Consider the following 26,218-nt stretch of genomic DNA (forward strand, 5'->3'; position numbering starts at 1 on the left):
CACAGGATTGCATTTAATATATTTATTGACAGATTTGTCTTACATATATGTTCAGACAAGGAGTATTTAACATTTTACTTGTTTATTCATTTAAGTGGCAAATAATATATTGCATATTTATATAAATATAACCACATTTGCATACATACACAAAAGGGAAATAACATAACCCTAACTACCACAACACATATACGGCATTAACTATGGTAAACACACGATACCAATGGCTTGCCGACTTGTAAAAATGTAATTTAATGTTAGACCTTGAGACCAAGTAAGAAATTACATTGTCATTGTCACCTGAACAATATAGGAGACATTATTACCTAAATTTGCATTCTCCTTGGCAATGATCTAATATAATTTCCAAATAAGGAAATCCACATCTACAACCGGGATGCGATTTGATAGTCAGGGCTCTGCTTTCTGTTAAATCCTTTTATCCCCATGACTACACTTTCAACCATCATACCCGGGGAGGGAGCTAATTATATACCCTCTGGATATAAAAGATTTTGTTCATACTTGAATGCTTAGGTTTGGGGCTGGCTGCAAAGTGGCCAGAAGATGGAAGGACAATTGAACCTTATGGCGGTACCCCGGCTCTCGCACAATGTCCGTGATGCAGTAATTTTTAGTCTGTTGATGGTCGGCGATGCGGCAATCGACTCATCTCGACAAGCTGTACACGGTGCACTGCGGTGCATACAAGTGTTCAGAGTTTCAGCGCAATCGTCCTCGCCGCGTTTCAACATCGCATAGCACTGATTTCGGATTGATTGGTACCCCAGTCGCGGATTTAAGTACACCCCTGGAAAAGTGTCCCAGAAATTAAATATTGAATTGCCTCGGCTATTTTGTATTATTTGATACCCCGAGGTACTGCCATAAGGATCAATTGATCATTTAATCCCTCGATGTCACCGCCTCATGTAGTTTTGTCCCACAAGAAGTCAAACACCCATTATTGGTAATGGGCAAACATTTAAATGTAGAATGATCGTCCTGAAAAAGTATTGAGGAAAATCAGTGAGGCTTCCCAAGGTAAAATGTATTATTATTATTCGAAAGTGTATATAACAAATTGAGGCAATATTACCTGTTATGTGTGCAATTATTTTTTGGATGAAGGCTTCCGCATTCCGTGTCAGTCATGGGGATGGTTAGACTATAATTTTCCCCCAATGGAAAGTTGGCAAATCACACCTTGCCTAAATCCTCCGATGTTAGCCCATTTACGAATTATTTGAAATATCCTTTGAGTAAGATGTGAAAATATTGTTCTGCGAGTGTATGTTATACAAATGTAGAGGAGAGAAAAATCAGCCAATGAATAAACCTTGCTACTTTTCAAATGCACATTGGTTAGTCCTTATTGCTTAAGCATGCGCAAAAAAGACAAAAAACTTCCTTGCCAAAAGACCTGCAGTACTACATTGGCTTAGTGAAGAAGCATCTTCACATACTGCTTACCTACCTGGTATAATAGTTGACACTTCAAAGATTTTCAACCTTTGAACTGCACATAATGTAGGAACACTTGATATTATTTCAAAACATGACCGAGAAGTGAATCATGATATAAAACTAACAAGTGTTTAACAAATAACATTTGAGCACTTGTAACGTCACTTTAAAGGAGCATGTAAATTGCTATACCGAACTGGTAGACAAGGTCTTATGTTAAATAATGATGGGTATGTAATACTGCATGTCTGGCAAAATACTTTCAAACTCTGCAGTCATAGGATTCCAAGGTGATTCAATGTAAACACAGTCACACGTACTTCGGGATATGCTTTCAAACAAAGCAGTTGCAAAAAACAAAACTGTTTTATATTTAGTTGATACCATTTCTGAAATCAGGAAAACAATTGTGAAAATATTGTTTTGTGTGTGTCGATGTGTTAAACAAGAACGTGGATGAAGCAAAATCAGCCATTGAAAGAACTCTACTACTCCAAACGTTGAGTGAAGTTTTCTGGAAACACACCCTTACGGCCCATTAGGTCCTTGTATGCCAACCAATCAGCTTCCTTGATTCCTGTGAGCCATCCTGCATCCTGTGGAAGGGGCAGAACACCCAGCTTTGGAAAAGTTCTCAAGATCACCTTCACCAGTGTACAGGGTTTGCTCGGTTAGGTTGACCTTGAGGCGGCAATTAAGTATCACCCTGCTGTAATGTTCCGACTGTTAAAGTGAACTTAAAGATGAAAAGCAACAATTGTAAACAAGCTACGTACAGAAGAAATGAAGAAGCCTTACTGCACAAAAGCGTTTGTTGTCGTGCAGTTGCTCTTTGTTGTGTCGGTGCATTCTAAAGGGACATATTGGAATGTCCCGGTACCTGTTCGTCGGCGTTTTCAAAGGACAACACGAGAACCACATCTCCACGCAGGAGAGTCAGCTCGTCAGCATCCAGCGGAGTGTAGTCATGCTCGGCCTGCACCTTCATGCAGAAAGAACTGTCACAAGCAATACTCCATGCATAAAGTTATAGTCCTCAATATAGTCAACTGTAATGAAGCTCTGCAACAAAACCATATAAAAAAAACTGTGCTGTTAAAAAATGATATAACGATAAGTTTATAGGGTTTCACCCATACATTGTATTGTTTATTGGTAAAAATAATAAATTAGACATGAAGCAATGATTAATATGAGTATTAATACGCTCGTATTAAATGGGTTATTCATGTGTTAAATTAAATCAGGCGAGCATAACCAGTTATTTGTTGGAATGAGCACATTGTTTCATCAGTTTTACAGAATCCACTGTTCAAGAACACACAATCACTGACAATTCAACATGTTTTCAGACAAGTTACTTGCAAATATTTTAAGTATACAAATAGCAGCCTTGGTTAACACACATCTTATGGCTGTTCTAATAAATTGCACCTTGTACAAGAATCCAGGGGGCATGTCAGTGCTTTCTGAAGATGTGTCAACATGCTTGCTTGCTTCAACCTCAGCCTCTCCATTGGTCACAAATGCCATGTCCAACTCTGGACCAGAGTCCACCGGCTGCACAAACACAAAATGCAGTTATCATTGTTTACATTATCATCCATGTGCACGATTCCGCATTTCAATTGTGTTACATAGTAATCTTCAAGAAAATTAGCATTTTGATATATGTGCAATGCGATTACTTTATCATCAACAGCAAATAATAAAAAAAAACATTGGTGAGCCTTACAGTGGGGGTGCTGGCAGTTACTTCCACAATGGGAGTCTCCATAGGGATGGGAGCCATCTCAGCAGGAACGACATCCATTTCAGCGGGAACGACATCCATTTCAGCGGGAACGACATCCATTTCAGCGGGAACGACAGCACTTTCAGATTCAGGGCTCTTAACCAAAGGACCCATGGCTGCTTCCATTGTCTGATCAGATGTAACATACACAGAGTAAAAAGACCTTGAACACCTCTTTTGACATTCCTTACTCGTATATCTTGTCAGCTTTCTATACATAAGTGATCTGCCATTCCTTCACTATACATGGCCATGGTGTGTAATGGTAACTCGTATGAAATCATAAATAGATGCAATAAAGTAAAAAAAGAACTGCTTATATGTATGAACATAAAAATGGCAGTATTTTTGTTTCCATTTATTTTTCCACCAGCTTTAAATATATACTCTGCCTATTCTATGCCAAAAAAGCCTGAACAATGACGAAAGCAGGTTTTTATAACCACCTTTAATGGATTAATTGTATAAGAAACATAAAATTTTAAGCAAGTAGCATTGGAGAAAAAATAGCAGAGATGATATATATATGCTTCAAAATCTGAATATTTATTTAGACAGGAGGAATCTGATGAGCTCAGAAACTCTTTTTCAGATGTCCAGTATTGGTGGGTCAGCAAGTCTAAGTCACCTGTCACCAGTGTTAAGTTATTTTCATATCAATGTAATACAAATCAATACCACATCTCACCTCACTAGTTTCATCCCAAGATGCAGGTTTCTGTGATTGACAAAATACATAATTAAAACAACTTTTCACTTTAAAAATGCATTACTTTTATAACTAGAAATATTCAATGTTAGATATTTGTTTTTAATTTGATTTGAAGCTTTGGTGACTGCAGGAATTACTCTTTGGTTCTTTTGGTAAAGTCATGTAGAAAGAAAATCAAATAAATAATAGAATACGACGTTTCGATTGCAACACAAGCAAACGTCATCAGGTATGAATGAATGAGAAAACAAACCTAGTAAACTTAAAAATGTAATGCAATGGAACACAGTCGGCTAACACAACAGTTAACACTTGACCTGGTTGATTACGTTCTTCCAAAGATTGCTAAATTTAAAGTTAAGAGAGAGAGACAAACACAGACACGGAGAGAGACATACACAGAGAGAGAAGCCGACTCTGTGTTGCATTGCATTACATTTCTAAGTTTACTGGGTTTGTTTTCGCATTCATTCATACCTGATGACGGTTGCTTGTGTTGCAATCGAAACGTCGTATTCTATTATTTATTTTATTTTATTTCTACGTGACTTTACCGAAAGAACCAAAGTATATTTGTTTTAATTCGATAAGGTGACACATTTGCATTATCTTACCTGGCTTGTTTCTTCTGCTGTACTGACATCCTTTGAACAAAATGGGAAAAAATAAAGGCGTCATTAACATTACAGAGCTGAATGTCAATGCAGTATACTCGGAAAATAAACTCTTGATTGTGATCATTAAACATTGTGCAATCCTAAAACTCCAAACACACACATACTAAAAGTTATTTTAGTGTATTAAATAGTGAACAAAAATAATCCACCAGCTAAAAAGGGTATTACATAACTTTCTTATTATGATCAACTTCAGTTTTCAAATGATGGGAGAAAAATATATAGCTATTATTTTAACACTTAATAAACAGTTCAAAGGCAAAACTGCACATAAGCTCAACATAGGCACTGATATACTTGAGAAAATAAATAAATGTAGTAGTGTTGTAAACAATGTTTTATGCCCACATAAAGCATATGCGATTGGCGGCTTAACATTTCGTTTAAGGACATCACACTTCCTTGATAATATTCTCACCACACATTATCAGGTGTGAAGATTGTCAAACAAGTAAAGTCTGAGTTAACTTGTAATCTGTATTATCGACTTATCCCAAATACAAACAAAACATGACAAAGCAAAACAGAACTCAAATAAATTATAATTAAAACACAACCTGCTGGTAGCCGTAAAATCTGGTAATGTATATCTGAAAAGAAAACAACCAAATGTAAAAAAGCCAAATAAAATCGTAGAAATTTAAAACATTAAAACATTCACTCATTTACGAAACAACTTATTACCCAGCTTTACTAAAATGACAGTCTATGGTTACTGGACCACTTAGAATTTGGTTAATGATTACACTTGCTCATTCAAGTCACATTCATTTAGTCTGTTCTTGGACCTACAGTACATTTTCACAAGTGGTACAATTAAAGCAAAGTAGGATTTACACCAAGGACCTACGGTGCTTTAACTGCCATGTGAATGTGTGCTTTAGTGGCTTTTCAAAATCACAATTTGAAATTCACCATGGTGAATGTGGTTCTATGAAATGTGCTTTTGTTAAAAAGTGGAATCATTAATTTTGGCCCAGTATTCCCACTGTCAGTGTGATTTACAGAACAGGGTATGGAAATCAGACAAAAAAGACAGCAAAGGAATGAAAAAGCACAAGATTTTTTGGGGGGGAAAAATACACAGCTTATTTACAACAAGCCATTTGTCCATCCAAGGACGAGTGTATTGCAGTAAATCTGAAACTTGCAAGCGAAAAGCAGACCGCGACGTGATATTCATTGCATTAATGCGTGTGCAATTTGTAAAGGCGCAATGACACAGACCTATTTCATTTTAAGGTTATAATCCGTTGTTCATCATTACGTCCTTGTTACTTTGATGTCTCAATAGCGTTAAGGAGATAGCGTAACGTGAGGGTTCTGCCTTTGTAGTGAGGGTTGCAAGTTGACGCCGAGGAGGGGGGAGGAGGCGCCTCGGCTCCCCATGTGGCGTGACATCAGCCGCTAATTATTATAAATGGGGGAGGGGTGTCCATTTGGAGGACGTCACCTTATTATTGAGGGTGGCTGTTCAATGTGGAGTGACGTCACCTGCTCATGATTATTAATGAGGGGGGAGGGTGCTGCATGTGGAGTGATGTCACCTGCTCATGATTATTAATGAGGGGGGGTCCATGTGGAGGACATAACCTGTTCATGATTATTGAGGGGGGCTGGTCGACGTGGAGTGACGTCACGAGCGTTACACACAGACATTCTTTGCTCATTATAAAAAGCAATAATAATGGGGGGGTGTCCATTTGGAGGACGTCACCTGCTCATGATTATTAATGAGGGGGGCTGTTCGATGTGGAGTGACGTCACTTGCGAATGATTAGTGAGGGGGGGGGGATACTCCATATTGAGTCATGTCACCCGCTCATGATTATTAATGAGGGGTGGGGGGGGGGTGTCCATTTGGAGGACGTCACCTGCTCATGAATATTAATGAGGGGGGCTGGTCGATGTGGAGTGACGTCATGAGCGTTCAGGACAGACATTCCTGGGTGATTATAGTAGTTATGGGTCAAAACATTGGGGAAGTAAAGGTACATATCTACTCTAAGGATGGCAAATGTATGCCCTTTAACAGTTCTGGATTGGGAACATTTTAGGGAAAGGATTTGCAAGTACATTGCTGGATTGGTCAAGAAATAAGTCCTACATCTTGGGACCTGATAAGGTACCTCAGCCTCCAGCCGCCCGTACAAACTCGCGTAGCGAAGGTCGGCAGCCTCATCTTCAGATAATTCGGAGTCGTTGGATTGCCTGGCCTTAACCCCATCCTGGGCTGCTACATGCCTGTGTTCTGTGCTAGGCTGCGCTTTCCTTGTGAAAGTCACTGTGACATTTATTTGATGGCCAGGTTGTGCCTCTACATTCTTTTTGGAAACATGTACATTTCCAGCATCTGTAGCAATAGTGTTGTCCTGCATGTAAGATATCTCACTTTCACAAACAATTCCACAATCCTCTACCAGAGTTTCAAGAGCTTTATGGTTTAATTCAAATTGTGTTATTACCTCTTTCTCTTTGTCGTCTGATTTGAAGAGGAGCTCCTCATGTCTATCTTGCATATTGTCAATATTGTCTTCATGTTTCTGTCCAATTCTTCCCTTCATACTATGTCTACTATCCCAGTTATCTGTATTTGTTGTAGGTATTTTGGCATCTTTGCTTTTGTCATTACCACTTTTTGTGTATGAAACATCTGCCCGAGAACTTTCCCCAACAACCTCTGACATACAATCAGGCACCGAATGCCCCTGCTCATTCACATTATCCTGATGGTATATTTTATCAGCTGTGCCAAATTCTGAGGTTGTGTCCACATCCTGGGTCCAGCTATTACTTACTAGGGTTTTTGAGGCAATGAAATCCTTACAGGACAAAGGATCCTCAAGAACTTTTTTTAAATCAGTGCTTAATTCCTGAAAATCATCCCCTCTGTTGGCAAATGCCTCATTCAACCAACTGTCCTGATCTGGAAAAAAGTTTAACATATCTAAATGTTTTTCATCAGTAACTTCTGTTGCATAAATATTCGTAAGTGTCTCGCAACCTGACATCTCATCCTCTTGTTTCAGAGTACAATCATTCTCACAAGCTATTCTGTTATCGGAAAATAAACGAATTGATGTGATACATTTTTTTAACTCAGAATCAATACTATAATCCTCAGATGCAATGGAGATGTGCGTTTTTTCAACTTCGGATTGATTAACTGACACATCAGGATTACTTGCAACTCCCACAGCTGTCTCACATCTAGGTCTTATCAACTGTTCCTTATCTACATTTTGACCCGCATCAGTATGGAGCGGTGTACTCACAGCAATATGGGAATCCTTGTATTCCTCTTCTTCAGCTGCTGTTTCTGGCTCTGCCTCCTGTTGACTACTCTGTCTCCTATGCTGATCAAAGCCCTCCTCATTTTCAGCACTCGGCTGAATGTCTAATGTTTCAGCTGCAACCTCGTCAGTGGCATGCATGTGTTCTCTGTGATCGTCAGCGAACACTCCTTCATCTTTTACCGATTGTTTATCTCCATACTTGTTTGATGTTAAGCTGCTAGCCACATTGTATGCAGAGCACAGACTACCTACAACTCGACCTTCATCATCGGATTCCTTCTCTGAATGGTCATTTGTGTCATGAATCACTTCAAGGGACCATTCATTACCCCTACCTTGCTCTTGATCTGACTCAACATTAGCACACACATCATCTGCTAACTGCAAAGCACCATGACGAGGCTCATCCAAAATATCTCCATCCTGTTCACAACTTTCAGATTTATCAGGGGCAGATGACACACATTGACTCTCAAACTGCATAGCCTCACCACTCTGTTCGTCTAATTGTGCAGAAGCTACACTTCTCTCTCCTACATCTACATCTGCACAATCACTCTTCATAGAAAACTCTGCACTGACACTGCCGTCAAACGAGCCAAGGACGACTTTAAAAGGTTCGCTTTCAGAATTACACTGCTCATGTTGGACAAGTGAAACTTCAAGCTCCTCCTGTTTATCCCAACTCCAGCAAGCTTTTTCTTCGCTTTCACCTGCACTACCTGGCTGCTCACTGAATAAGTAATCCGTGAACATATAATTGCTGGTATGGCCTTGCACAGGCTCTGATTGCTGCGGAGGAAGATGGAGAGACAAAGAGACAGCAAATAGAAGATAAGGAAAATCCAAAACATAAAATAAGAATGTAAAAAAGAGCTTTTGTAAGTGAAATGTAAAAGAAATCTATATATATAAAATCGCGAATCTGTCTGTCTGTGTGTGTGTGTCGCCGGACCATACGCACTTTCATTGGACGGCGGTTTCCCCTGCCAACGGCTAGCGACGCCTTCGCCGCGGGCTGCAGTTTAATTGGACGGCGGTTGCCCCTGGCAACGGGTAGCCACGCCTTCGCCGCTTTCATAGGCTCCGTAGATAATTAAATAATAGCGATTACACAGTACTATTGTAGCGCGGGGGGGGGGGAGGAATGCCACCCGTACCCTGCCTCTGCCGGGTGGGCAATTTTGGCGAGGCCGGAGGCTCTGCACGCTACTAGGCCTCGACACCCACCATGCGACTCTGAGGTAAATTCATCAAAGTTTATCGTACTCTTCACTCCACCCCCACCACAATGTGTGCAATTAATATTACTTTTAAACCCAATGCGCCAACAATCGATTATTTAAATGTTCACTGTACAAATAGTCATTAAGCTGGGTCAGCGTACTGCCAGTCTATCATGTAGACTGTTGCCTGCTTACTAAGCTCGGTGAGCGTACTGCCACTCTATCATGTACACTCTAGCCTGCTTATGAAGCTGAGTGGGTGTACTGGCAGTCTATAATGTTGACTGTAGCCTGCTTATTATAATCGATTCTTTATATGTTCTTTGTACAAATAGTCATTAAGCTGGTTGAGCGACCCCAGTTCGATTCCCACTCACGCCCACCACCGCTGATGATTATTAGAAACGGACCTGGGCCTCCCCTAGGTCCACTCAGCCTCAAACGCGTAACTGGTGTCGTGTGTGAACATCGTCACTGGGGAGACAAAGGCGGCCGGGCGTCGTAGATCCAAGACCCGGGCGAAGCCGGGTAGTCAATCTAGTTAAGATTTAAATACACAGCAATACTATAGTAACGAGGAATTTAAAGAATGTGTATTTACAAATGTACCAGTTCTTAAAGTGAATGCTACAATCAATCATGGAGATAGATGCAAACTATTTTAATGCACACCAATAAACGACAACAGAAAATAATCACGAAGACTAACGAACATGAAAATACTTTTGAGCATCAAAATCCATACTCACTGGCTGCGCTGGTATCACAGGCTCAACGGGAATCACAGGCTCAACGGGAATCACAGGCTCAACGGGAATCACAGTTTCAACCGGCATCACAGGCTGAGGAGGAGGTTGCACCTGCTGAGGACTTGCCTTTTGTGAAAAGAAACAATACAATGCAGGAGATATATTTTTATACGGTTAAATCAGAGTTCGCTATTTGTACTTTAAAAAAACAGGTGCTCATCGCTGAACTTTCCACACTACTCACCGAGTGCATACTAGTATCTTCAAACAATAACCACTTGTGAATTCCTGCATATCAGTAATTATTTCATCAGACCCAGAGACAATTGGTTGAGCCAATATCCAACAAGGATTTTAATTCACGACCTTTCGATTGTGAGTCAATTATAATGACTACAACGCTACTCAGCCAGCTAAGGTAATGTAGTTGTTGATAAATGGTTATGTCAACTATTCAAACCCAAGCATCAAAACTATCCCTTTTTAAGCTGCCCTCTAACCTGACTGAGCTTTACTGGATGTATTATTCAGAACATTTTCTCCATTACTTTTTTTTCAATGTCTAACATGTTCACCTCACTATGCCTGGGCTTTGTAACTGTATGCTAAATACCAAAGTACTACGTAATTTATATCGTGTAATACTTCGAAGACAATTACATATTCAATAATTGAAATGTTATATAAATGTATAAAGTGTTGTATCAAGTGTTTTGTAACTAAAATATACTCAACACTTACCTCCCATGCAAGATCAAACAGTAACGTCTGGCAGCGTTGGGAAGAAACCACAAAAGCAATGGAGATATCTACAAAAATACAATTATTTTGATCATAACTGCATCTTGGTGACACAAAAAATATCATGAAAAAACATTTTTTACCTAGTATATTTTAAATCAGTTGCTTATAGTTACCATTATTGCTATAAATGTTGCTTATATTTAAAATATGACAACATATTACCAAATACAACATTACGTTACCCCATTTTAAGTTGTTTGCATAGGGGCCGATATTTTATTTGAACAGCTTTGTTACTGCTTTGCAACCACTTCCAGTTGTGCTCCCTTGGCAGCTGGATGAAGGCCTGAAGTCTCAAGATGCAGCAATCCAACTCTCTCTTGTACATGCGTTCATCTCGTTACTCCATATCTCCAGATATCAACCTTTGTTGGGCATGTACAGTACTTTCCCTGAACTGCCACTCCGCTATCAGTTTGGACCATCATCTCTTCTCGCGATTTGTCCTGCTTTAGTCAACTTACTCTTCTTAACAGTCAATTTGATGTCTCTAATTTCCATATGTTCTCTGTAAATGGATATTACCTGGGGTGTTGTTTACATTTTGTGGCCTTAGTTAATTTTTGGTAAGATGTTAAGAGGCTACAAATTAATAATTTACATTATGGAAGAGACTGGTTGGTTAATTGACACGTGTAGTGGCGTAACGCGCGCAGAGTTGCAAACAGCGGATGCATTCACGCGCAGGTTTGCAAATAGCGAATGCATTCACGCGTGGGGTTTGCAAACAGCGGGTGCATTTCAGGGCGAGCAAGTGCAAGCGTTAGGACATGGAACAGCTGCCAGAGAAGCGCCAGCAATTAAGGGGAGAAGTGGTAATTAGGTGGGTGCATTTGAGGACAGGCAGGTGCAAGCGGGCCAACACGGAGTTGGCGCCGGAGAGACGGGAGTTTGAGATAAGGGAAAGAAAGCATGTACAGGAGGCGCCGCCGAGGCGCCGGCTTAATAGGGGGCAACTGAGGACCCTTAATGAGGAGGGGAATATAAAGGGGTGTGCGGAGAACACGGGATTGAGTTGGTTGGAACTGAAGGAACGAAGAGGACAAGAGCCAGCGACAAGAAGCCTGGGACCTCGCCCTACACATATCGTCCTCCCCAGCGGTGTTGGCTGAGGTTGGAGGTGTGAGAGAAGGTTGACAGGCTAGCGGAGTATTCAGTAACAGGCTAGCGGAGTATTAAGTGACAAGCTAGCGGAGAAAGAGAGAGTTCGGAGCAAGACTGCGTTGTGTAAAGAGTGAGGAACATCCGTACGGGATGCGAAGTAATAAAGTGACACAGGAGAAAAGCTGACAGTGCATCAATTACGTCACTACACGTGTAGTGACGTAATTGATGTCCCTACAGTGTTAGCGCCAGCCACTATAATAGGAGTGCTGCTGAGCGCCGGGAACCTCCCTCGGGGGCTTAAGGGACACGTGACAGGGAGCCGGGAGCTCCTGACTTGATACAGGAGGGGGCGTTGCCGAGGACGGGGCGAGGCCGCGGCCAAGGAAATAAAGGGGGAGCCCCGACAGGGATCGGGGCTCATTTGTGGGAATCGTCCTGGGGTCCCAGTCTCTTAGCTCTTCATTCATCGGGTTGAGTCTTAACTCAGCATCGTGGGTCAGGCAGCGTGTGTGCTGACTGGCCCATTCGTTATCGTTAACTCGCACGCACACAGCGAAGAATATAGCCGCACCTAGCTATAGAACCTGAAGTGGTTAGAGAAGTTGTTAATAAACGTGTTGCCTCCAACTCTAGTTGTGTGCGCCTCTGTATATCACACTACACATGTATCTAAATTAAACTTTATAGACAGTTTAATTAACCATTTGCACAAACATGCAATGTAGGTGAAGAAGATCTCAACACTTGATAAAGCATTTAAAACCAACCTGGTTTATGGCAGGGCTCATGGGAGTTGTGGCCATGTCTGGCTTCAGAGGGTCAAAATCGATGTCCAACAAGCTCCCCTCATCCTTCTTAGCTGCTTCTGCCTACAAAGAACATATGCAAGTAGTATCAAAAAGTATATTACCATAATAAAGTATGCAAGCTAAATATCAGATTATGATAAGAATTACCTTCAAAACTATTTAATGATAAATTACATATACCTGTCAATCCGTACGGTTTTTCTGTATTTTTGTACAGGGAAATTGAGTTTTCAGGTCCATATGGCATACATCCGTTTCAATACGAGCAAAAAAAAATGTCTATTTGTTTGTGTTTCTCTCTTGTGATGAGACTTTGTAGGATGAACGTTGAGATTTATAAGGGCACGGGGTGAATAATAAGGTCTGAATTGGCCTGTAATAATGTAGGCACTGATAAGGGGTTGACAGGTATGATCATATAGTATGCTAATTAATAATCGTGTGCCAATTTTAGACATCACGGGGAATACTTATATATATATTCTTTACATCCTAAAGCTCTCAGCACGTGGACAGAAACATCGCGGGGCAACCAGAAGGCATATCGGCAAGGGGACCTCTACCAAAATTGGTTAATTCACGATAATGCAAATCATGACCACAATTCAGTAGAATGAAGATGCCAATTATGACAAGATATAACGAAATATTCTGTACCGGTGCGCTGCTAAAGTCTGGGACAAAGTTGTCATCAAACAAGCTGAAGATAGCTTCCTGCTGCACTTCCTTGCTGGGCGTAAGCTTCGGTGGTGGTGGTACTGGCGGCCCCTTGCGTCCCTGAAAAAAAATCAGCAGAGACACAGCCAATTAGCTCCTACTCGAGTAAAACTTTTCCACAAGATTTATGGCAACAAATTTAAACGAACATTACACGAACCAGTGATGGAGACTTGAGAGGAGCTGACATGTGGTTTGGACCAAGTGCCTGCTCATCACCCGTGAAGAGGGAGGTGGGGGCTTGCACGGTGATCTCCGGCGGGGAACACGGGGTCTCCGTTATCTTCAGTGGCCCTGAATCACTGTTACACAGGGTCAAGAGAAAACCAGGTTATAAAGAAGAACATATTTGGAGTGCAAGACGAATAAATGAACAGTTTAAGTTACATTTTTTACAGGTGATTTTTTTCTTTATTTTGTTGTCCTTGCCCTGCACCTCCAATTAGCATGGATGGCTATGCACGGTGCAAAAGAAGTTAAACATACATGCATTCATTAGTTAAAAACCCTTTAACAAAAAATATAATACTTGGTACATCACACAATGAATTAAATCAATCGACCATAGCACTATTCAAGTGGTTCAAAAAAAGTTGGAATCAATCATTTAAGGTACAATTAATGAAAAGTAATTTACATCATCAGTGTAAATTAACTAATGTTATCCATGCACAAAATATAATTGTGCGTTATTTACAGTATAATATATGTCATTACCGAGCCTACCAATGTATATTTTAAAAATGAAAAACATCTTTCTAAAATATAGAGTACTACAGTATAGCAACGTAAGTCTCTTACTAAAAATAAATAAGTCGATGGATGAGATTAAAACCACATGATCTAGGGCTGGAGTCTATACTTCCGTTAGATCATGGCAAGAGGCTGGCAAATTATTCAGAAATACTCAATATCAACTACTTGTACATTCCTGGGCTTTCGTGAAAAACTTACGCGTGTTCATATTCTAGAAATCATGTATGTGTGGTCGTCATGATTGACACACACGCGCCACAACCAGGGGGAGGGGTAGAAACCGGTCCGGACCGGTCGGGCCAACGGCAGTTGGAACCCCTCTGAGGGGAGGGGGCTGGCAGGAGCTACGATCCCCCAGAACCCTGCCCCTCAGGGAGAAAGAGTATATAAGGCGGGTCCCCGAGAGCGCGAGGCAGTCCATCTCAAGCCGAAGCCAGAAGCCGCCTGAAGAAGACCCTGGACCCCAAACCGCCGACGTCCTTCTAAGGGCCGGGGCTCAGTGCGGTGCCAGTGGTCGTGGGGTTAGAACCCTGAGGTTCCCTCGGCCTGATGCCCTTGTGAGGGCCAGGTCCGGATGGGCCAGTGGTCAGGGACCCACCGGGCCAGTAGTGGGTCAGCCTCCCCTAGGTTTAATTAGCCGGAGGGCTGAAGTCGGGAGAGTTGTAGGTACGATAGCCCGGAGGCTGTACCTCCCCAGATTGTGGGTGAAAGGGGCCATTACCCCTTGTATTAGGGATTAGTGTAACTGTTTGGTGAAATAAAGCGTGTTGCCTCTACGAAGACTCCTTCCAAGAACATTACATATGCATAACCATTGAGTCAACAAAAAAAATCATGTCATGAAGCAACACTATAACAGAAAATGTGAGTGTGCACACACAGCCTGTGACAAAAAATAGACTAAAAGTGCTGCCCTTATTCACAAGGGCAGTGTCAATCTCTAGTACCTGGGTGCACCTCGAATGCTGAAGGCCAGGTCAGCGTGCTGGTCGCCGAGCTTCACCATCACCTCGTACAGCTCGTGGTTCAGCTGCAGTGGAGGAACACCAACAGCATAATTTGAGTGACCTTATGTTGTATAGACACAGAACAAGCCTATTTTATTAAAGAGGTCTCAATCAATAAGCATTTAACAATCCACCATCCAGGTGAATTGCTTATCACGATTCAAGAACACTATTTCATCCAACCTTTGATTGTTTTTGTTTGTTACTCTCATTTGCATTGTGGGTCATATTTTCTATGTTGTTTGTATTGTTTGTTGTATTAACCTAAAGACAATTAGCATTGTTTTTATCAAGTGAATAACGAATTAAATCATGTATTCTTATACGATGTATATACGATGAGCATATTTCAATTTTTTATTGACTTGCCTATCAACAACACGTGGGTTTAATCTGGAATTAGAAAAACACTAGTGTTACATTGATTTCAACATAAAATAGCATTTAATATACTTTTATTTTGTACATTTAAAATATCAGCACATATCTCCTTTTAATGAGACAGCCTTTTGTTCTCTTTAATCAATGAACACATGCTGAAATATGAAACTAATGTGCTATTAACACGTGTATTATTTTTAGACTACAATTTACACCACAGATGCTAACATAAAACATATCTGCACAAAAGTATTTTCAAATTATATTCTAAAAAGAGATATTGAAAAGTTCATGTTTATTTTGTTTAACCAGGTGAGAACTCAATGAACAAACATAGTCTCAATTGTAAGAATGGCCTGTACCTTTGTTGTAAAAGTGCATTTTAGTTCCCAACTGTGTGGTTTCCAATTTCAAAATACACAGATACAGTTACATTCATATCTATACACTGTACATACACCAACTATTTTCTTGTATTTTGACTTAAAACTTTCGTGACTGCAGGAATTCGTATTCTTTGGTTCTTTCGATAAAGTCACGTATATAGAAAAATTATAATAACCAGGCTACAGTAAACATTAGTGTTTTTTCGTTTAATTATTATTTTATTTCTATTCACTTTTTTTTATCGACATGACTTTACCGAAAGAACCAAAGAATATATTTTCTTGTAGCTCAGCGGTCGGGAACCTATGGCTCGCGAGCCATATATGGCTCTTCCGGTGACGGCATATGGCTCCCAGACAATTTTGATTTTAAAATACTTGTGATATTGCTTAATAATACTGTGTCATTTTAAAGTAAACAGAAATTAGTTTTGAAGATAAATTTCACGAGTCACGGGGCCTCAACGCCTGCATGAAGCTCAACCTCACCACGTACGAACCAGACTACAAGGCCATCAGCAAAACCATGCAGCACCAGAAGTCGCATTAAAAGTAAGACATATTTAATTTATTATACGTTAAAAATACTACAAGGCTCCCAATGCAATATATTTAGAAATATTTGGCTTTTATGGCTCTCCCAGTCAAAAAGGTTCCCGACCCCTGTTGTAGCTGTTTATTTCGTGCAAGATCCGTCCTAGCTCATAAATACACAATCCAACCTCAGGAAACATGCAAGAGATAGAACCAACATTTTCATTGTGATTTAAATTCCAATTAAAAAAAAATTAAGAGTGGACTATCATACATTGGGAATAATATCACAGTGATTTCACCTATCTGTAAGGCAAAAAGAATATCTTAGTAATGTCTCACATTTTATCAAGTTCAGGAAAGAACTGAACCAACTGAATCTAGACACCTAGGCTGAAAACAGCCGAGGAATTCAGCATATAAATCTGTGCAGTCATGCCACTTTTTAAAATTCAATTCCAAAAACATGTCATCACTTGATAGATGTCAGCAAAAAGTTTCACTTTTGAGTATTTCAGTTTTACCAGACCAATCTCTCTGTGAAATTTCTCCTCCAGACTTGCAATGCTTCTGAAAGTGTTCACGTAAAATCCAATACGGCTGCAAGGATAAAAACAAGATGACAAAGTTAGAATACATATTTTAAATAAATCTTTAAAACACCAGCCTTTTACCCATCCAAGGACAGGTGTATTGCAGTAAATCTGAAACTTGCAAGCGAAACGCAGACCGTGACGTGATATTCATTGCATTAATGCTTGTGCAATTTGTAAGGGCGCGGTAACACAGACCTATTTCATTTTAAGGTTATAATCCCTTGTTCATCATGACGTACTTTTTACTTGATGTCTCAATAGCGTTACGGATATCGTGTGACATGAGGGTTCTGCTTTTGTAGTGAGGGTTGCAAGTTGACGCCGAGGAGGGGGGAGGAGGCGCCTCGGCTCCCCATGTGAGTGACATCAGCCGCTAATTATTATGAATGGGGGGGGGGGGGTGTCCATGTGGAGGACGTAACCTGTTCATGATTATTAATGAGGGGGGCTGGTCAACGTAGAGTGATGTCACGAGCGTTGCACACAGACATTCTTGGCTCATTATAGTAGGTAATAATAATGGGGGGGTGTCCATTTGGAGGATGTCACCTGCTCATGAATATTGAGGGGGGCTGGTCGATGTGGAGTGACGTCACGAGCGTTAAGGACATTCCTGGGTTATTATAGTAGGTATAGGTAGGCCTCGGCAAGGTAAGGTAATTTACCCTTCTTACCGGGTAAAAGGGTAAAGGTGTCGACATGCCAAGGGGTAAGGTAAAGGGTTAAAGGGTAAAGGTAGCTCGGAAGAATTACCCGGTAGGGTAAAGGTAGCGTGGAGTATTACCCGGTAAATACGGTACCTTGTTTACCGCTAGAAGCTCCGTGGCGCAATCCGTGGCCTCCATTTAATAATTAATATTTTTAAAAACTTTATTAAAAACACGCTTTTATGAAATGTACCAGTAATGGCAGAACTCCACGACTCCAGGAAGTGGCCCCGAGGCTTGCCATAACGTAAGGGGCCGTGGTGATTTACAGCCAACGTTAGTTGAGCGTGGACAATTAGAGCCAAGCCGAAACATAACATATAAAAAAGATTGTTTAAAAATATATACTTTTTTAAGTGATATAATATAGTATTGTCACCATTATGACATATGCATACCAAGTTTGCAGTCGATACCACATTAGGAAGTGGGTAAAAATTGAATTACAAGATTTGAGGATACGACAACGACGACAACAACAATGACAACAGCGACAACATCAATAACGACAATAGTGAGTTCAAAGAAAGCGTGTAAAATTGGAATCATCGAAAGTATTCTATATGAATAAAGCGCTCTATCTAATATTTACCGTTATAAACCTTGTTCATGTGTAGTAGTTCCCTAGTAATTACCCTGTAATCGGGTAATTTGTATGGGGTAAGGGTAAAAGGTAGGGTAAAGGTAGGCTCGTTGCTTTTTACCTATTACTTTTACCTTACCTGCTAAAGCAGGGGTCGGGAACCTTTTTGACTGGGAGAGCCATAAAAGCCCAATATTTCTAAATATATTTCATTGAGAGCCATATAGTATTTTAACGTATAATAAATTAAATGTCTTACTTTTAATGCGACTTCTGGTCACGGAACCCGTGACCCGAGAAATTTTATCTTCAAAACTAATTTCTGTTTACTTTAAAATTACACAGTATTATTAAGCAATATCACAAGTATTTCTAAATCAGTTCCAAACTGATTTTATTTTTATTTTTTTATTATTATTTTTTTCAACTCAAATTTGTCTGGGAGCCATATGCCGTCACCGGAAGAGCCATATATGGCTCGCGAGCCATAGGTTCCCGACCGCTGTGCTAAAGGGTAAAAGGTAGGGTAGAGTGATTGTATTGTGGTAAGGTAAAAGGCAGAGGTGGGACAAAGTCATTGTTATGCAAGTCCAAGTCGAGTTGCAAGTCTTTGTACATTTTGCCGAGTCGAGTCTGAAGTCATCAAATTCATGACTCGAGTCTGACTCGAGTCCAAGTCACATGACTCGAGTCCACACCTCTGGTAAAAGGTAAGGTAAAGGTATGTTCGTTGTTTTTACCTTTAAACTTTTACCTTACCTTGCTGAGGCCTAGGTATGGGCATGCAAGTCGCTGGCAGAAGTGTATTATTTTCTTGTCACATATTCCAAGAATATTTAACAACAGAATACATTTCACAACATACATTATTCATTATCCATATAATCTAATCTGTACCTATTCCAAAGGATTGGCAGCTCCTCTTGCAGGTCCACATTCAGCTCCTCAAATACCTTCTGAGCCTTCAGAAAATCTTCTTCTGCCTGGCTCCACAAACATAAAGAACATATACTTGCAAACAGCAGCTTACAATGGCAAGTTTTGAGTCTCTGCAATCATCATCTCTACACCATTGTCAATAGGTTAATGTGATGTTAAATAATGCTGCAACAGAATGAAGTGGAGTGGTGTAATAAACCACTATTCAACCAACTTAAATACTATTCCTTTGCAAATTAATATATGAAAAACATGTGATTTCAAACTCACAATTATTGAGGTATAATATACAATGAGATTAAACACCTCATATATAATGTGCCACGACTGTTAACCAATAAGATACATTTGAATACTTGCATTTTATATGTAGATTGTAAAATAAATGGTCATTGACATGCTGTCCTGATAAATGGTTTGTCAAAGGTGGAAGCTTGACCCGACTTCCTCACGCACGACCTAAGATCATGGGAGCAGAATTGGCCATCACCAGACTCTGAGCCAACAGGCAGGCTATAGCACATGTCAGTGCCCAGGCCTGCAGCCTGTGATGAAGCTGCCACTCATGTGCCAGCAATAGGCAGCAAGTTAGGCAGGAGGCCATTGTGTTGCCCATCACCAAGCTAATGGCATGTTTGTCCTGAAAGTTGGACAGGTTGGCCACAAGGGCCAACCCTCTCCATGGTTGGCCCTTGCAGAGACAAATAGGTGGGGTATGATTGAGCCTGGCTCTATATAGCCATGGGAGAAGCATGGAAACCGGCCAGAGAAGACTGTCTCTGCACAGCCTGGTGGACAGTAGAGGAAATATGAGTAACTAATGTATTTGTTGCCAAGCAGACAAAATTATGCTAAAATAGCACTCTCCTCATGCTCCTTATGTATGTATCACCTTGCTTATTTTGGAGTCATCCTTCTTCCTCGTGCATGTCAAGGCTTCCAGGTGGTGTCTGGTGCTATCGTAATCCACCAGTTTCCGGCCGCGTTTGGCAATACGTGTCTGTAAATGGTACATTCCTCTTGTTATCACTGTATATAACTACAAAGTACATTAAGTCCCCAGCTTGCAGAAGACTCGACTTACAGAAATTCGACTTTAATTAAATGGTCCCATAATACATGTCAAAAAAATAATTTGCGAAAAATGTTGCGTTAGTTTGATAAGCGCAAATAGTGCAGCGCGGTGAGGTTGCGGATGAATAATATGTAATTGTTTGTTTTCTATGCTCAGAATTATCTTTTTTCCCATGTTTCTATTGCCAGTTTTCTTAATTTTAAGTGGATTTCATGAGTTATTTACTGCATGTACTTTATTTAACACAATTACACTTCAATTACTTATGGTCTCAGCCAACAGGCACGATAAACAAACATTGCAAAGTGACTGCTTTCTGTTAACAATTAATATTAAATGTTTCGTGGTATTCATAAACAATTCGATACAGGTGACTTCCCACTTACGAAGGCTCGACTTGCGACCCCCCGCTTTTATAACCTTTCTTATAGTAAGACCCCCACAGTAATGACCAAAACTCGTTTCTACGACCGCCTAACGACTGCTGACACCGAGTCGATTGCACTGCTTTGTTCTTCTGCCATATGCATATGTACGGAATAGCCCGACAAGTATGCAGCTGAACATAGAACGAATGCAGCAGCATCTCTTTCGCGAACGCTCTTCACTTTTTCGTCAATTTTCTTCAAATTTAATTTTTTTAGCCTTTTGCTGTCTGAGAATTTTCAAATGTGTTTGTTTTCACTTAATGAATGTTTGTAAAAGTTACTCAAAATTACAATAAATGTTTGTAGGGTTATTTTCATTTAATTTCGTGGTCAATTTTGGTATTTTTATGGTATGTAATAGGTTTCCAGGAACAGAACCCCAAATTTATAACATTGTGCCTATGGGAAATAAGGGTTCGACTTCAGGAACCAATTAGGTCGTAGGTGCGGGGGTCACCTGTACAGTATATGTTCAATTAGTTTAATTATGGGTAGTGTTAGGGGAGATATTCGATTTAAATGAAAGAATCATAGGAAGTGTAGAGCGTATGTACAGCGATACGATACAGGTAGGGATAAAAAATGGACAGCGTGATACAGGACTGAGAGAAAACGAACTAGTAATTGGGTAGGAGAGGCACAACTATTTCCGGCTATGGGATTTAATCTTGATTTTGGGGGGAAATTGGTGAGTTTCCAACGTACGGAAAATTCGGGTTACGGATCTTTCTTGTGAACCAAACCCTTCCGTAACCCAGTGACTGCCTGTCGTGCTTCTATAATATCGAAAAGTGTGTCCGATTTAAATTAAAATAATCCGTGCGTGCTTACTATATAGCAATTTAATTATCACTTTTATAGGCAATTATGCAAGTACATAGCACAAATATGAGTAAACACGAGTACATAGCATCTGAAGTACAAATAAGTATACATAAATGGTAATTTACAATTGCAGTTTACAACTTTAGTCATTACTTTATTAATGGACAAAACATCGTGAAAAATCCAAACTAACTGTACCTTTATGTCAGGAAACTGCCCCAAGTATATATCGAGGGTGAGTAATGCCAGATCCACCAGCTTCTGGTGAAAATCTTCCCATAGTTCATTGTTCCGCTAAAGCAGAGGAGTTAGGAAGCAGACATTCAAATTTGAGTGAAGCATGTCATATGAAAGTGTGGTTACTCACTGCAACGACTGTTTTTTTCTTCCATAGTAAAAACAATTTTAGTTGCTTAAAACTGAAAAATGAAAACTTTTTTTAAATAAACTGTCATAAAATGGAATACATGTTTATAATAGTTATACAGCATCATTGTGTAATATATTTAAACATACCTCCGCAATATCTTGAATGAGCTCCTTTCCATACCAGTCTGGCTCGTAAATCTCTTGAAGCGATTCAATCAACTTCTTGGATGACTCGTGCATGGCTGTGCAATGAAGCAGTCACCACATAGTCTTGTAAGAAACTAGCCAAGCCTATTTTTGCGACTTAATATATCACAATTGACAATTTATACTGCCAATGAAGCAAAGTTTTTTGTCAAAATAACTTTGATGGTGTATACAGTGAATTAAGTATTCCAGCTGCCAATTCGCTTACATTTATAATCTTGTTAGTTTTGAAAATGTATTCACATTTATCCTATTATGCATTTAAGTAAATTTACCTTTGACTGCTGCCAGATAGGCCTTGACTTCTTTATGTAGCCTGGTTCCTTCACCCTATTTTAGAACACAGGAATTAGCAACTGGAAAATACAACAAAAAGCTGGCGGTAAATGGAGGGAATTTGAAAATTATACATGCATAAAAAATATATAGTATATACTTACATTAAGTATTTGCATTTTTTACAGATTAGATAAGCACTATTATTACATTTTATCTATACGATTTCTATGCAATAATATTATTTGTTGTGCAAACATAAGTGCTTTAATTAAATTAGACTATTATAGACCTAATTAAGTGGGGAACTGAGGCTCAGGGAGCTTGTGTTGAAAGGGGCCCAAACAACCTAGAACTGGATTCCTGTTCAAGTCCAACTCGGTATTCTATTAGTACAAAAGAAATATTTTAAAGGCGTCTTCAAAGCTCATAACTCCACATGAACTGCTAGTACATAGCAACTGCTCAACAAGGAAATAGACAATTTTGATGAACGTGCAGCTGAGCTATCAGTGTTATATTTTCCCTTTACAGGGTCACTTTTCTCCTCGGACATAACCTCCATACATCACAGGGAATAGCTTGGTTTAAATAATGCTTTCATAGGAAGTAATGCCTAAACAGATGAAAGTATAACAAAACATATATTTGCTGAAAACATTTACATTTATACAATGTTTAACTTTGTTATTATAGCTGCAAAATAAAAAAAAAAACACATCACCCAAAAACCTCAGTTTAATTTCCATTTTTAACAGAAGTACAATCTTTACAATGAATTTAAGTGTATGAGCCACTCCCACTTCGCTGTTTTAAAGACAATTGTGTGTATTGGCTTCTATTTATATCCTAAATATCCTGACCTATATCTACGTAACAATTATACTTGTGTGCTCACTGTGTTTACTTTGTCGAAACAAATTTAGAACCAATAAAACATGAACGTACATTTACAATTGCGAATTAAGTTGACATTAGTATTTTACTGTTGCTTACATATTGCTTGCTGAAGTTCTGCACCAGCTGTTCAAACTGTGTGTCCTTGGTCTCATCAGCTTTTCCCAACTTCTGCAGCACCTTCATATATCAACACAGATTTTAATCAGACCATCACTAAATAACTGTTTATTTCCCACCGTCATACAGTCACACCATAAGCCATATTTTAAAACCATTTCATGTAACATAAAAAATAACTGTAAAAAATTGTTCACTTTGGAAGAACACACATTCTACGCAGTATATACCATCTTATACAGTAATAATATGATACATGTATACATCTCGGATTAGTCTACTCTTATTACTTGAGCATATGCATGTTGAATTGCACCAACGTAAAACGAATAAAACACAAATTCCCTCCACCCCCTTTGCAGCGTGCTGTACCCACTAGCATGTGGCATGACATATCACGTGTCCAAGGAAAATACTCCCCAGTCGCTACATTATTCATTGGTCACATCCCTACCCTTCAACATTGTGAGTGCAACCACTCAGTTGACATGGTCCATAATTTAATAGATGCTTGCTCTTTCCTCTGAAGCAGAAAGCAGCCGCATGTGAGCACTGTATCTCCGTTGTGTCTTCTCACCAGGGTTCTTCAATTCCTCCACAAATGCAATATTTGTCTTTAATAATTTACAGCCCTTTGTCAGTCCACTACTGGAAGGCCTTCCTCACCACCCCGTGGGCCAAGGGATGTTTGACGTACCTTCATGCTAGCTATTGCGGTGTTGGTATAATTGTGTTCACAGTGACCAATATGCTCTTTATTGACAAATGCGCTGATGCATACAAAATGGATTACAATAACCACATGCACCTACACGTTTTGTATGCACAGCCACGTTTGTTAAATAGAAGAATGCAACAACGCAGGAAAAATGAAGGTGTTTTTGTTCGGTTTTGGAAGGGCTAAACTTACTCTAAACTCGTGCTTTTCAACATGTGTTGGGTAGTGTTAGCAAGACATTTGTTTCATGGTGCGTGTTAGTGTGTTGTTGTAGCTGCGAACGTAGCGCTGACGTTTCCCGCGCGCATTTGAAATGTATCCTGCACGGTATCCATGCCACAGCCTGGGCACACTCGCCCTTAAAGGTTGGAGGGGGGGGGGGTGATGACCACTGCTCTAGAACATGGCAAAAAAACACAATTATAACGATTCAGCGGCCGTGCTTTTGGCACATGGGGGGCCAAGCCAAGCAATGATCGTGTGTTCTCCAGCACGAACCTTGAATTATATTCTATTTAGGATGTATATAACAGCGCCCTTTCCAGGGCACTTTACAACGCAAGCCAACGGCGGTACACAAAGAGAAAAGGGGCGCAACGGGTGGGGTGGAGCGGCTGTTAGTAAGGGAGGTGACGGAAGGGATGGAGGGACAAGGGCTGGGAATGGAGCCGATGTTGCAGGAGTAGAGAAGGAGGAATAAGGTGGAGTGTTCTGGTGAATGAAGATCATTTTATACAGCTGGCATACATTTTAAAACGCATAACAAATGCATGGTGCTTGACAAGGTAACAACCGATGAAAAAACCCGCCATGAAAAATAGGCTCTGATAAACAATAGACACCATCTTTAATTTAACCTATGAGATAGAGGACAACATTTTCACTTGGCTTTTAAACGGTCAAGAGCTATTTCATTGGGCACCCCCCAGCACACACACACACACATCAAGAATGCCTCCACTGTACGGTGAGTGGTATCCCGTCCCGTAGTATTATCAATACTCCTTGAGTTACAATAAGCATGTGATCGGATGTGGGGAAGATGTGAAAATGTGAGGCTCATGACGATGCGAGGATGATGATGATGATGTGACAATGCGAATACGACGATGCTGCTACTGATGCGCCAAGATGATCGGCACAGGATGATGATTATGATGCTACTGCTGCACTTGTGACGTTAGAATGACAGGTGACGTGCATGATAATGCAGTGTCTGGTGATGAAGATGTGACACTGTTGAGTATGAATGTTGTGATGCGATGACCGATGGAGGCCGTGTATTGTCGCAAGCAGGCAGGCAGCGCCCCGTTGTACCATCACCACCCCCCATGCTCATCTCTTTGATTTATTTCCAAACCACAGCAGCTTGCCGCATCCACCGACAACGGGCATCCGCACCAGCACGCCTTTGCCCCGTCCTCCATTCCCTCAAAGCCAGCAGTTAGCGGTGGTAATGATGACGATGATGGTGGTGACGGTAGCGAGGTGTTCTCTGACCGCCCTACCTTCTCCTGGGCCCTGGTGATCCGCTTCTTGGCGTTTTTGGCGAAAACGCCTGAGCTGACCTTCCCCACGTCCGCCATGACGCTCACGCACGCGTCCCGAGAATCGATCCGGCGTTATAGACGCGACCACCGATTCCCTCCCCCTGCACAACAATGCGGGCAGGGGGATTGCGGGAATCGACGGCGTGTTTGTTTAGTGCGAGCGGAATCGAGAGTCGAATTTCGGGAGGCTTATAACGGGGCTGCGTTGCTTGCCAGGGTTTCGATGTTTCGTCTCGCGAATACAACATGTTCTAACATTGTGCTCGTCTATAATAAAGGGTTTTTTCGTATTTCACTTACGGCTAAGACGCGTACTGTGTGGGGCCGTCCATAAATGACGTCACGCGATTTTTGACCCCCCCCCCCTCGTCACACGGCGTCACAAAAAGTCAGACCTCCCCTCAAATATGACGTCACAAAGCTCTGCTTCCCCCCCTAAAAAAAAATTGCATGCTTCAAATCGCTTTAAACTATTGTCATTGTAGTGCATATTTAATGTGGCGCT

The 26,218-nt window shown here is 40.5% G+C and overlaps 1 protein-coding gene across 11 annotated transcripts; it reads right to left on the reverse strand.

Moving 5' to 3' along the window:
• Nucleotides 1–25,805, reverse strand: LOC133345092 (amphiphysin-like). 11 transcript variants are annotated; one of them, XM_061555564.1, is made up of 22 exons: nt 25,672–25,805; nt 23,425–23,505; nt 22,428–22,482; nt 22,093–22,187; nt 21,775–21,870; nt 20,141–20,248; nt 19,207–19,292; nt 16,948–17,023; nt 15,063–15,145; nt 13,520–13,661; nt 13,300–13,419; nt 12,601–12,702; nt 10,664–10,690; nt 9,923–10,048; nt 7,927–8,739; nt 4,589–4,618; nt 3,951–3,980; nt 3,309–3,391; nt 3,203–3,266; nt 2,902–3,027; nt 2,348–2,449; nt 1–2,063 (listed from the first exon to the last, which is right to left on the reverse strand). In XM_061555564.1, exons 1-22 carry the CDS (start codon nt 25,747–25,749, stop codon nt 1,956–1,958), a joined length of 2,631 nt encoding a protein of 876 aa, XP_061411548.1. In that variant the 5' UTR covers nt 25,750–25,805; the 3' UTR covers nt 1–1,955. The 11 variants fall into 11 exon arrangements, with proteins under 11 accessions (XP_061411548.1, XP_061411546.1, XP_061411545.1 ...); XM_061555562.1 differs by adding an exon at nt 5,209–5,241 and having other exon boundaries at nt 3,203–3,391; XM_061555561.1 differs by having other exon boundaries at nt 7,117–8,739.
• Between the last annotated feature and the right edge of the window lie 413 nt (nt 25,806–26,218).

This window comes from Lethenteron reissneri, chromosome 21 (assembly GCF_015708825.2).
Source record: "Lethenteron reissneri isolate LAM-NWPU_2019-01 chromosome 21, ASM1570882v1, whole genome shotgun sequence".
Classification (NCBI taxonomy): Eukaryota; Metazoa; Chordata; class Hyperoartia; order Petromyzontiformes; family Petromyzontidae; genus Lethenteron; species Lethenteron reissneri.